General features: G+C 48.3%; 2 protein-coding genes across 3 annotated transcripts; one reads left to right on the forward strand and one right to left on the reverse strand.

Moving 5' to 3' along the window:
* Positions 1–117: 117 nt before the first annotated feature.
* Positions 118–5,149, forward strand: AURKA (aurora kinase A). 2 transcript variants are annotated; one of them, XM_063172611.1, is made up of 8 exons: positions 118–297; positions 960–1,251; positions 1,740–1,815; positions 2,426–2,617; positions 2,844–2,982; positions 3,319–3,467; positions 4,005–4,179; positions 4,471–5,149. In XM_063172611.1, exons 1-8 carry the CDS (start codon positions 244–246, stop codon positions 4,654–4,656), a joined length of 1,263 nt encoding a protein of 420 aa, XP_063028681.1. In that variant the 5' UTR covers positions 118–243; the 3' UTR covers positions 4,657–5,149. The 2 variants fall into 2 exon arrangements, with proteins under 2 accessions (XP_063028681.1, XP_063028682.1); XM_063172612.1 differs by having other exon boundaries at positions 960–1,239.
* A 414-nt stretch (positions 5,150–5,563) lies between these two features.
* Positions 5,564–11,557, reverse strand: FAM210B (family with sequence similarity 210 member B). The gene is made up of 3 exons (XM_063172614.1): positions 11,429–11,557; positions 9,466–9,638; positions 5,564–8,005 (listed from the first exon to the last, which is right to left on the reverse strand). The coding sequence occupies exons 1-3, from the start codon at positions 11,555–11,557 to the stop codon at positions 7,789–7,791; spliced, it is 519 nt and encodes a 172-aa protein (XP_063028684.1). The 3' UTR covers positions 5,564–7,788.
* Positions 11,558–13,281: the final 1,724 nt, after the last annotated feature.

Below are 13,281 nucleotides of genomic sequence, written 5' to 3' on the forward strand. Positions count from 1 at the left end.
ATGGCGGGCGGCGGGGGTTTAAAGGGGTATTTAAGGCGCGGCAGTTTGAATTCAAACAGCTCCGGCGGCCCTGAGGCGGCGGCGGCGGCTCCGCGGGAGCGTGGGGCGGGCAGGGGGAATCGATCCCGGCCCACTGTCGATAACGAGTGGTAATCGATAAGGGACCCGGATTCCCTGTGCTCCGCTCACCGAGCCCCTCTCGCCCTCAGCCCGAGCCGCACGGGCCGCTCCCGCTCTGGCGCTATGGACAGGAACATGAAGGAGAACCACGCCGCGTACCCAGGCCGCGCTGCCAAGGTAAGGTGTGAAATACGCGGTTTGTGTGCCTCTTCCTGAGAGCTTCCTCTGCTGCATCCTTGGTCTCTATGCCTGGGAGTTTGCCATTAAAATTCTGGTCTGTTCAAGGGGTGATCTTTAGTTTTTACTTTTTGGGTTTGTTTCTCCCTGTTTCATATTAATTACAGGTTTCAAACTAGTAATTTGTCTTTCAGTAGCTTTCACCTAGAGAAAACAACCCATAGCTGACTTTTAAAAATTACTGTTAATGTTAGTATATTTTATTATATGGGGAAATCTTCTTTATATTAAAAGTATTTAAGAGCCCTTAAAGAGAAAGTGCATGTGTATAATCAAATTGTTTTAGATACAGTTTCTAAAAGCAAGCACTGTACAAATGTTACTATGGATACACGTGTGCAGCAGTGCTCAAGATCACTCTGATTTTTGTCTTTTTTTCCATTTAGAAATACAGACACTGTCTGACTAGTTTATATAAAACTAAATAGGCCTGGTAAGTTTTTGGAATAGCATAAGCAAAATTTCCTTTTGATTAACTACTCAATGCATGTTTTTTAGTGTTTCTGTTGAAGTGCTTTTGTGTGGTTTTGCCATCCTGAGTGGGGCTGCGAAGGTTCTGCTGTGCTGCTGCACAATTAACACGTTCTCCTTTCTCTCTGAAGGTCACCAATCCCATCGGGGATGCCCCCAAACGTGTCCCTGTGTCACAGCACTCAGCCCAGAGCCGCTCACTCACCAGTGGAGCTCCGGCCCGAGTTCTGTGTCCTGCAAACTTCGCCCAGAGAGTCCCTGTGCAGCCCCAAAAACCTGCACTGACAGCCCAAAAACCACCCAGCAACAAAACAGTGCAGCAGCCCCGGCCCAAAGCGCCCCAGCAGGCCACTGTGAGACCTCAGGCTGCCAGCAAGAGCAGTGAGAAACCTCCACAGGCTGCAGCACCTGGTAATTGTGAGGGTGAGCCCAGCTGTGACACTCAGGATGCTCCTAAAGCTGCTGCTGATCCAGGGATGGTCCTGGAGGGAAGTTCTTGGTGATGCCCCCAAACAGAAGAGCAGCACATGGTTCACTTTGGGTGTTGCTGCACCATCCCTGTGAATTTATCTCTGAATTAACCAGTTAGAGCCAATATGGTGTTAAAAACTTCCAGGTGCTCAGCAGCCAGATGGGAGCTAATGTCATTTGCATTGAGACCTCACAGGTTCTCCAAGATTCATGCACAAGGATACTTTTGTTTGGGGAGGGGAAAGAATTCATGGGTTTTTATGGTCAGAAAGCTTTTTAAGTTGCATTTTGCCAGGGCTGTTTGTTTCCCAGCAGTCAGCTGTGCTAGGTTGCTTAAACTGACATGGAAAGGATTCTAAAAGCTGCTCCAGATGATGCTCAGGGGTTAGAGGTGTTCCCATGGGTCTGGTTCGTGAATTGATTTCCTTCTCTGTACACAGCACAGAATCCTGAAGGAGAAGACACCTCAAAACAGAAAACTGAAGAGACCAAGAAGAAAAGTGAAGAGACTAAAAAGTAAGTTCTGTGCCTAACCTCTAGATAACTGAGCCCTGCTGGAGCTCCTTTGCTCTGGAGCTTGGTGACCCCCACACTGCAGGCACACACAAGGAAAGCAGCCTTTGACCTGGTAATTGCCAGGAGCAAGGACTTGCTGTAATCTAAAGAAAACTTTGGGCTAAATGCAGAGTAGCTCATCCCAGGGGAGAGAGAGCACTGATAGCTCTGCCCCAATCACGAGATGTGCTCCTGAAAACAAAACCTCCTTCATCTGGGCAGGAGGCTGCAGGCTAACTTGGGATGAAGCTGGGTTTGTTTATGGCAACTTTAGGTTGTTTTGCCATGCCCTGGTGATGCGTCTGGGTTAGGAGTATCTAAAGAGCCCAGCTTGGTAAACAGTCTTCATTTTGTTCTAGTGTGGTTGGTGCAGTGTCTGCAGAAGCCTCAGGAGGGAAGAAAATAGCTTTCAGAACTTCATTTTGAAATCTCAATGCCTTCATTCTCTTGGTGTTTTCATAAAGACTAAAATCTAGTTTAGAGCACCTAACATCTCCTGAACAGGAATGTTGTAAACTGTAAATCTGAGTCAAAGCCAACACAACTCCAACTTTTAACTTTCCTCTTGCAGAAGACAATGGTCTCTTGATGATTTTGAAATTGGTCGTCCTCTGGGGAAAGGAAAATTTGGGAATGTGTACCTGGCACGTGAAAAACAGAGCAAATTCATTCTTGCACTGAAAGTGCTCTTTAAAACACAGCTTGAGGAGGCTGGTGTGGAGCATCAGCTGCGAAGAGAAGTGGAAATACAGTCTCACCTTAGGTAAGGTTTAGTGGCTATTTACTCTGCTTTGTTTGCATGCAAATAAACAAAGTAACCTCCATTATGATAAGATTTCTTTATGATAAAATTTTGTGTGTTGTGAACTGAAGGAACAGGGATGAGCTGAAATTCCTGTGCTTGCCTTGGAAGTGGGGGGAGCAGGACAGGGAAATTAAAGGTTTTGGACAAACACCTGGTTCAGAAGAACACTGAAATCTCTTTGCAGGCACCCCAACATTCTCAGATTATATGGCTACTTCCATGATGTGACAAGAGTCTACCTGATCCTGGAGCATGCACCTCGTGGGGAGGTCTACAGGGAGCTCCAGAGGCTCACCAAGTTTGATGAGCAAAGAACTGCTACTGTAGGTTGTTCCAGCTTCCTCTCCATTCCTCTTCTGTCTGGGATCTCTGCAGGACAGAGCCAGCCCTTCTGTTCTTGGGGAACTGAGATTCCTTAGCTGCTGGTTGGCATCTGGGCAGGGAATGACTGGGGAGACGTAGGGCTGTGCAGGAATTTATGTTCAGAATTGTTTAATATTGCAAGGCAAAGCCTGTATTACCAGGCTTCAAGGGTTAAGGAATAATTGCTTTGACTAAAAATTATAATTATGGGTCAAAAAGGCTGTGCTGCAGCCAGATAAACTCAGGTGACAGTATCTTAAAGATTGTGGCTTAAAGGCTGTTCTTTCTGCCCCCAGTACATCACAGAACTGGCAGATGCCCTCTCGTACTGTCACTCCAAGCGTGTGATCCACAGGGACATCAAGCCAGAGAACTTGCTGCTGGGATCCAATGGAGAGTTAAAAATTGCTGACTTTGGGTGGTCTGTGCATGCTCCATCCTCCAGGTGAGAATTCACTCTCTTGTGCACTGAAATCCTTCTGTAGAGTCAGTTTTGTCACACAGCTGTGGAAGGGAGGTACGTGGGAGCTTCTTGAAATCCTGGGGAAATGCTGCTGTGACAAAGGGCCTGACAGGCACCTGGTGTGACAGAGGGTTGTTATCCTGGGTTTTAGTTCAAACCTTGCTGACCCTCAGAGGAATGTTGGTGTAGGGTTACCGTGGTCTCTGAGATGGCAAACCTGCACTTGGACTCAAACATTATTCTGGCAATTTGGTTATTTCTGAGACAGTGGGAAATTGCACCCTAGAAGGGAGGAACAGGTTTGTTCTAGCATGTGGGATGAAGAAAGGAGCTAGGACTGACTGATTGCAGGGACTGAGATACTTTCAGGAGAAGTAGAAAATGCCCTGCTGGCTTTTCTTTCTCAGCTGTTCTGGGTGGTGCTGAGGTGCAGATGATTACCAGCATTACTTCTTATCTGGCTCTTGAAATATATCCTCTAATTATCTTAATCAATAATTAACTTGGACTTTTCTTCAGGAGAACAACTCTCTGTGGGACACTTGACTACCTACCTCCTGAAATGATTGAGGGAAGAACACATGATGAAAAGGTGGATATCTGGAGCCTGGGAGTTCTGTGCTATGAGTTCCTTGTAGGGAAACCACCTTTTGAAACCAAAACCTATCAAGAAACCTACAGAGCTATTTCCAGGGTAAGTGCCAGAGCTTATCTGGATTAGCTGGGCTATGCTTTTAGTTCTAGAAAGGTTTCAGCAAACTCTGAAGCATAATGAAGACAAACACAAGAATATACAAATACTTTCACAAGCAGTGAGAAGCTTGTATGGGGTTATAATGAAATTATTTTAGCAATAGGCAGAAAGTGCACAGCTTACAAGGCTGGCACCGCTTTCAAGGGGTAACTTGAGTAAAGCCCTTTGGTTCTATCATTTGGTTATTGCTAAAGAACTTTTGCATCATTTTTAATGTCCTTTTTTCCTTAGGTGGAATTCAAGTTTCCTCCATTTGTAACAGAAGGTGCAAGGGATTTAATTTCCAAGCTGCTGAAGCACAACCCCTTCCATCGGCTGCCCCTGAAGGATGTGCTGCTCCATCCCTGGATCACAGCAAACTCCACCAAGACTCCCACCAGCAGGAAGAGTGATGGTGCTGCCCCCTCCAAAACATAGCTTGAGGAGGGTGACCTGTGGGATGGACAAGAGGAGCCCTGTACTGTGACTACTGTAATGCTTACAATAGGAAAAGCAGGTCTTGGAATCTAGTGGCAATTGGGATGCAAATCCTTGGGTTGTCTGGTGTCTTAAACTCAAATTGCAGCATAAAATTATTTGACTTTTCTCTGGAGCTTGTGGAATATTTCATGTACTTGAAACCAGTTCCATGTGGGCCAGTTTGCTGGGCTAAGTATGAAGCTGTTGGAGGCTCTTGTGCTGAAATGGTTGTTGTTCCACCACGAGGAAGTTGTTCTGGCTTATGGAACAGTGCAATATCCTGGAGATGCCTGCTCCTCCCTCCCTGGGCTGCTCAGGGTGTAACCTGTGGTGTAACCTGAAACTGAGCTGAATGCCTTTTTCAAGTGTTCCAAAAATGATGTGGCAATTGGTTTTGTCTCTAGTTTTAAATGTGAGCACTCAATTTGTAAAATAAAGACTTGTTATACTGCACCCAGCAGGGTGAGCTTCCTTGTGGCACTGCTTGGTCAGCACCAGCACAGCTGAGCTGCTGCTCCCAGGGGTGAATTCCCAAAGTAGAATTCCCACCTCTGTCAGAAGGGAAGCTCAAAGTGCTGGTGCCACACAGTCATTGACCATCCCACAGCCCCAAGGTAAGTACCAAATGTGCTGCTACTTCACCTGCTTGGTTTATTGAGAGCTTGGCCTGCTCTGTCCTTTTTCCAATTAATTTATTCAAACATTTTCCAGCCCTTTCTCTCAGAAGTACTTTCAGATTATGTTGGGTAACAGCAAATAGCAAGACCAGATGTTTATAGGACACTCCTTAAAATGCACCAAGGGTCAGGCCCCTTGCCACCAAAATCGATGCCAACTCTTTTCCAGGAAAACACTTAAAGCAAACTAAGAGAAAGCAATTTATTGTCTTTTCAGAATAAGACTTTGCTATTTTACAAACAGTTTTAAAAAATGATCCTTCTACAAGCAAGGATTCCAGAATTCAAAATATATTCTCAAATTAATTTAAAATATACTTTGCAAAAATCTTCATCTAAACAAACTGCCAGTAGTTTATACAACCACAAAAGTAATCAGAATTCTGGCCACAATTTATATGAAGCTGCTTCTTTACAGAAGAAAACTCTAGTGCTGGGTGCCTTCTACTGGCTTGTAAATGATTTTATTGTTTTAAATAATTTCGTATGATTTTGAAAAAACTTTGAATATTCCTTATTACATTTAAGACAAAGCATCTTTCTCAGAAATTATTCTAACTGAAGTAAAGAAGGCTGCCTCGGAGTTATTTTGGAATTCTTATCCTTGATCCATATGAAACCTGGGCATTTCTGGGGGGGAAGGAGTTAAGGTGCAATTTAATGTTCTGGTTGAGGGGAGGCAAGAGGCTGCTCATAACAAGAAGTTATTTGCTCCTTGTTCTTCCCTCAGCCAGCTCCTCATTGCTACATTCACCAGTCTCAGCCCAAAGCACAGGAATTCTTCCTGGGAAGCTGGGAATTGGAATGTTTGCAGTTAAAAAGTGTTTCCAGCACAAAGCCAGATCTCAATCTATTAAAAACCCCCAGCTCCTTTCTGCCCTGATGCTGTTTGGAGTATGTTCACACGGGTAATTCTGGTTACACTGATTCCAGTAGGCTCAGGGTTTCTTCTGAGTCTATAGACATTTAAAAACAAAGGGACTTTACTAAAGCTGGCTCCCAGCCAGCACATTTTCAAACAATAAAATCTTGGACTATGGAAGCAATACACATAGTTTCAGAACAGTACTTCACCTATTGTGCCTAAACCAATTATGACTGCAATAATTTTTCATGTGGGTGCTCCTACTGAAGTCAGTTCAGTGCCTGTGTTGTACTGCAAGAAGGGCTATAACAAAAGCCTCTTCTAACAAAAGAAACACCCACCTAGTTTAGATTCCAATACCTACCCTTATCAAGAGAAGTACCCAGCTAGTGAGATTTTGTTTATTCTGCTAGCAAGAGACTCAGTTTCTCAGCTACACAGCAATAAATGAAAGCTATGACTGTTTTTAAAAGAAAAAAAAAGGCTCAAAAGCTGGCTTATAAAGACCCAGAACTGTGCTCACTGTCAAGCATTTATATTCCCATTTGAACAGGTTTGTCCTAAGAATAAGCAGCAAAAGGGACAGGAGACAAGGACAGCACTTTTCACAGTGACATTTACCTGAAGGAACAAGTGAGAAACCAAGATGAGATCGACCTGAACCCAGAGCAGTCTTTGAAAGAAACGTTTGCCCTGCAGAGCTGTGTGGCTGCCCCGGAGAGCAGGGCAGAGACTCAGGGGCTGGAGGCAGGGGGTTTGAAGAGGCCGGCCAGGAGCTCAGGGGCTGGAGGCAGGGGGTTTGAAGAGGCCGGCCAGGGGCTGGAGGCAGGGGGTTTGAAGAGGCCAGCCAGGGGTTCAGGGGCTGGAGGCAGGGGGTTTGAAGAGGCCGGCCAGGGCTCAGGGGCTGGAGGCAGGGGGTTTGAAGAGGCCGGCCAGGGGCTCAGGGGCTGGAGGCAGGGGGTTTGAAGAGGCCGGCCAGGGCTCAGGGGCTGGAGGCAGGGGGTTTGAAGAGGCCGGCCAGGGGCTCAGGGGCTGGAGGCAGGGGGTTTGAAGAGGCTGGCCAGGGGCTGGAGGCAGGGGGTTTGAAGAGGCCGGCCAGGGGCTCAGGGGCTGGAGGCAGGGGGTTTGAAGAGGCTGGCCAGGGGCTGGAGGCAGGGGGTTTGAAGAGGCCGGCCAGGGGCTCAGGGGCTGGAGGCAGGGGGTTTGAAGAGGCCGGCCAGGGCTCAGGGGCTGGAGGCAGGGGGTTTGAAGAGGCCGGCCAGGGCTCAGGGGCTGGAGGCAGGGGGTTTGAAGAGGCTGGCCAGGGGCTGGAGGCAGGGGGTTTGAAGAGGCCGGCCAGGGGCTCAGGGGCTGGAGGCAGGGGGTTTGAAGAGGCCGGCCAGGGGCTCAGGGGCTGGAGGCAGGGGGTTTGAAGAGGCCGGCCAGGGCTCAGGGGCTGGAGGCAGGGGGTTTGAAGAGGCCGGCCAGGGCTCAGGGGCTGGAGGCAGGGGGTTTGAAGAGGCTGGCCAGGGGCTGGAGGCAGGGGGTTTGAAGAGGCCGGCCAGGGGCTCAGGGGCTGGAGGCAGGGGGTTTGAAGAGGCCGGCCTTGCGGCAGGCGCGCACCACGAAGGGCACGGACACCACGGTGATGCTGATGCGCACGGGGGCGAAGAGCTTGTGCACAGCATAGGCCAGCACGAAGGTGCTGGTGCCAGCTGCCATCCGGGACTGCAGAGAGGCCTCGCTGAAACCCAGCTTCAGCAGCACCGCGCTCATGTCCACGCCGCTGCGGAGACAGAGGAGGTGCTGCTTTAGGTTAGCATGAAAAATCAAAAATACAAACTGCTGGGGGTTTGCTCATAAAGGCTCGTGTGTCACGGCTCTACTCAGCCTTCAGAGATGAAGTTTCTCTGCAGTGATTCTTAAAGAGTTACTGTGAAGTAACTTAAGTGAAGTTTGCAGAGAGGAGATGCTGCTTTAGGTTAGGACTAAAAATATGAACTGCTGGGGCTTTGCTCACAAGGGTTCATGTGTCACGGTTCTACTCAGCCTTTGGAGATGGAGCTTCTCTGCAGTGATTCTTAAAGAGTTACTGTGAATCTATATTACACTTAGCAGAAATTATGAAAGAAGTGTCTTGCACACAGAATGATTTGGGAAGACAAACTCACTTCTGCTCCTCCCCATCAGCACAGCAGATGCAGTGGCAGAGCCCATGAGCACTGTGCTCAGGTCCACGCTGCTGCAGAGACGCTGCTTTAGGTTAGGATTAAAAATATAAACTGCTGGGGGTTTGTTCACAAAGCTTCACGTGTCACATTCCTACTCAGCCTTTAGAGATGAAGTTTCTCTGCAAAGTGATTTTTAAAGAGTTACTGTGAATCTGTGTTGGAATTTCATCTTCCCAAATTTATATTAAACTATATTCTGCGTCTTGGGGAAATGTATCATCTAAGCACAAACCACCTGAGGTATCTGCTGGTAGGGCTTAGTGTTACAAAATGATAAATTGTCTAAAATCTACCAATTGAAGGAGGTGTTAAGGAGCTCAAATAGGCATTATCCACCAAATTCATTAATACAGACATAGCAGATTTCATCAGGGATTCAACCATACCTGAAGGAAAAAAAATGTTGTCACCCTGTGCCACAGTGTAGTAAACAGGAGAAATGAGGCATTCACCTATTCCCACTGGAGTCAGGAATGAGCAGCAGGGAATGTTTGGGGCAGTAACATGTTTCTGTCTCCTCAGCTGGAATACCTTGTGTAACATGTATTCCAACAAAGCCACACACAATTCCCCACCTGACTCCTGTATTTTCACTCTAATCCTCTTCCAGTGGCTGTTATTTTCTGCACTTCAACTGCACAAACTGTGTTCAACACCCTGAAAAATACCTTTATCTCTAAGCCCCAGAGAACTTTTGCATGGCTCTATCTCCCCAGACCAAACAAGAATAAAAGCTATCTGCAGAACAAATACATTTTCTGCCTGGTCAGTTATGGTGGTGCTGTGCCTGCTGTTTTCCCTGCTGATGAACCTGTGCAAAATGTCCATGTACAACTCTGCTGTCTCATGCCTGATGGGAGATCAGGTCCATTTATGGACCCATCCATACTCAAAATGCAGGAGGGAAGGTCCAACAGGCATGAAGTGCCTGTCTCCTGTCAGGGATGAGCACAATGGTAAATGTATTTTACTTTTACCACTATCTAGAGATGACAGACAGCTGTACAAACCTCACCTTGACACAGCCAGGTAGAAGATTCCCAGAGATACTAAGGAAATTCCAACATGGAAGGAAACTCCTACAGCCCCATACTCTTTAAAAACTTGCTTCAGCTGCTGGGATTTGTTGAGTTTCTTGTTTTCAGCACTGGGATCAGTGGCTGCATTTTTGAGGGGTTCAGCTGCATCCTAAAAAGAAAACAATTAGAAGTATTTGTTAGCATAAAGCAAAGATCATATTACAGTTAGCTGAAATTATGAAAGAAGTGTTTTGCACACAGAGTGATTTGGGAAGACAGAAACTCACTTCTGCTCCTGCACATCAGCACAGCAGATGCTGTGGCAGAGTCCAGACAAGCTCCCTTCTCCCACCTATTCCTGTCAAAGGAATGCACTGACCTTGGTGTAAATTCTTACACAATTCAGGTTTCATAATTCAAACCAGATTATTTGATCCCAATGTGTGCCAAGGCACGCCCAGACAGCGGCTGGAGCCATGAGACTGAGGTGTGAGAGCTTTTTGCTTCCACCCACTGCCCAGCTTCACCCAGTGACTCCCCGGAGCACAGCTCTTTGTTCCAGGGGCACTGCAAGCCCACCTGGTACCACTTCACAACAGCTCCCCGACGGAAGAGATCCAAAGTTTAAGCTCCTTTAAATCACCCTTAATGGATGAGCTGATCAAAGGGAGAACTGCAAGTGTTGACAGCCACAAGTAACTCTGTTGCTGCGGTGTAGGGAACAACTGCAGGGACATGCCGGGGCTGGTGCGGCGCGCCCAACTGCATTGAAAATATTTGTCACAGCAGAAGTCATTGATAGATTTCTATTTGGGTACCTTTCAAGTGCAGAACTTTGTACTAAGCCATATCCCAAAGCAATCTGAAAAGAAATCAAAGGAGGGCAGTTGTGTTGGAAACTCCCCATGCTCGCCGGAGAAGAAATACTGACAAGAAGAAAACATTTCCACAAAAACCTCAGGATTTGTCTCTGATTAGTCAGGAAACATTAGAGAAGTCCTTTCCTTCCAGCTGAGCTCAGCAGCAGTTGTGGCAATGTGACACCACCACAGGACAGGTAGAGCCACCAGGTGCCTGCCACCACTGTCCCACTGTGGTTTCAAGGCATACAAACCCGAAGAAAAATATTCTTGATTAATTATTGCACTTGCTAAGAGTGTAAATTAGCATACAAGACAGTCTTATAACCCTCAAGGCAAGCACACCACCCGCCCAAACCCTAACCCCACATTTGTTTGCTGTTTTTATCTTTTGTAATTATTTGTGTAACTTTGTATTTCATTTTGACAGGAAGTCATACAAACACAGAAACAGGAAGTTGTGTAGCTTAGCTTATCCTGATTCTTGTCGTTTTAAAACTTTAGATTTTTCTTTTGTGACGCATGAGCTCTGGGTCTTTGGGATGGATCATAAGGACTGAAAAATTGTTTGTTCTGATCTTTCAAGTCCATTCCAATTCCCCTGTATTCACAGGCTCACACACCAGGAATGGTATTGAAACAAAACGTTAAAAAGAACCATTTCAAGAGATATTATTTGGAGTACCCAGGGCAGTCACGTAGGGAATAATGCCCAGCTTAGCAAGTAAAGCCGCTGCCAATTTCCATGTCACTCTGCGACAATATTTCAGCTAAAAAGCCGATTTTATTCGCATCATTCAGGCGATGATTCAAAGCATGAAAACACATCTAGAACACCCCGTGACCCTTCACAACGAGGCAGCAGAAACCACGCTGCAAATTACACTGCAGACATTAAAGCTCACACTGCCAACGCGCCCACCAGCAGGTGCGAACCAGCTCCCACAGAAACACGATAAACACGATTTATTGATCCCATGGGCGCTGGGAGAGGGGATTGAGGTTAAAAACACTGAAATACACCCCAAAAAGCTGAGGAGCAGGGTGAGATCGCGGCGTGCAGCGCCGCCGGGCAGGCGGCCCCTCAGCCCTCACGTACCTTGGCGCGGGCGCGGCGCGGGCCCGGCCCCGGCGGCAGCGCGGCCCAGGCGGGGCAGGGGGAGCGGGGCAGGCGGAGCGGCGACAGCAGCGGCGACACCAGCGGGGACGGCCGGCACAGGCGGTACATGGCGGCACCGCCGGCACACGGCAGCGGCCCGGCCCCCCGAGCGGCGTGACGGGCCGGGCACACGCCCCGACCGCCTCCTTAAAGTCGCAGCGTTCGCGTTGGTGAGGCGCGGATGTCCTGTGGCACAGCGGGTTCGTCCCGGCCGTGCCCAGCCCGGCATTGGACTCCTGAGGGATGCGGCAGTCACGGCTCCTCTTGGCAGCCTGTGTTAGGGCCTCACCGCCAATTGTTTCGTCCTAATGATCCAGTCTAATCCTTCCCTCTTTCATTTTGAAGTCATGTCCTCTCATCATGTCACTCCAAGCACTTATAAATGGTCACAGAGCTACAGAATATCCCGAGTTGGGCTGCACCCACAAGGATGATCCAGTTCAGCTCCAGGTTCTGCACAGAACGCCCCAACATTCCCCAATAAACGAGAGGGATTCTTCCTCAGGAACTGCAGTGACAGGGCGAGGGGGGGTGGCTTCAAATGTAGAGGGGGGAAATTCACAGCCCAACAATCCCAACAATCCCATCTGGGCATCCCTGACAGCGCTGTCTGAATGTGCACCTTGGGCCGTGCCCATTCCCTGGGGAGCCTGGGCAGTGCCCAGCATCTCTGGGTGAAGAACCTTTCCCAAAATCCAGCCTAACCCTCCCTGGCACAGCTCCAGCCCTTCCCTGGGTCCAGTCACAGCAGCTTGCACTTGGCCTTGCTGAATGAACTTCACCAGGTTCACAGTCTCACCTCTGAAGCCTGTCCAGGTCCCTCTGGATGCCATCCATTCCTCTAAGACCATCTGACACAGCTGGGAGCTGGCACAAGCTTGCCTTCACAACTGTGGTCACAAGGGTTTGTTTCATCCCTGCATTTTTCTGAAATGCAGAAAAAAATGCATTTTGCTGTGCCACCACAGACACGGCTGCTCATGGCAGGGTGAAGGGTGAATATCCCTGACACTGCCTCCCCAGGTGGAGCCCCAGCAATGAGATCCTGCTCTCTGCCAGCTGCAAAGCCTGTCCTCTTCAGGCACGCTGCGTTTCCACGGCCATGCGAGCACACAGGCCTGAGGACAATGGGAGGACTGTGTCCATAAATAAGAGGAATTTGCCGTTCAGGAGCCCGGAGTGGAGCTGCACAGGCCAGCACGGCGTGGTGCAGTGCTGCTGGGTGGCTGCTGTCAAGTGCAAGGCTCCACAGAACAGATGGGTCTCAGAAAGGATCTCAGGGGAAGAGAGGTTGAGAGCTTTTCTTGTATTGAAACAATCTGTTCTGTCTCAACAGCACTGCCAGTTCCACGCTTTACACTGCCTGTAGTTCTTGCTTCATAACTCCAGCCCCTCTCTGGGTGCTTTGGAGAAGAACACAATTCTCAGAACACAATCTCAATGTTTATTACTGCTGCAAAGCAGTTTGCTGTGTGATTTCTGTGACTGCTTGCACACCAACACCACTGGAGCAGACAGGTGATATTGGCATGGCACTGCTCTGAGCAGACCACACTACAGCTCTGTCCATTTTCTTTCTAAATAATAAAAAGATCCCAGGAGTTAATTCTGGTCTCAGTGAAGGAGATGTCAGGGGCAGCTCTGGGCTCTGCACAGGAACACTGTGTCTGTCTGGGAGATCCATCAGAGCCTCTCTGGGACAGAGACCACGGAGCTGCTCTCCTGTGACAGATGTGTGGCTGCTTCTGGACAGCCAAAAATCCTGGGCAAGTGCAGAAAAGAGCAGGAGGTCA

The sequence above is a fragment of the Melospiza melodia genome, chromosome 19 (assembly GCF_035770615.1).
Source record: "Melospiza melodia melodia isolate bMelMel2 chromosome 19, bMelMel2.pri, whole genome shotgun sequence".
In the NCBI taxonomy this organism is placed as follows: domain Eukaryota; kingdom Metazoa; phylum Chordata; class Aves; order Passeriformes; family Passerellidae; genus Melospiza; species Melospiza melodia.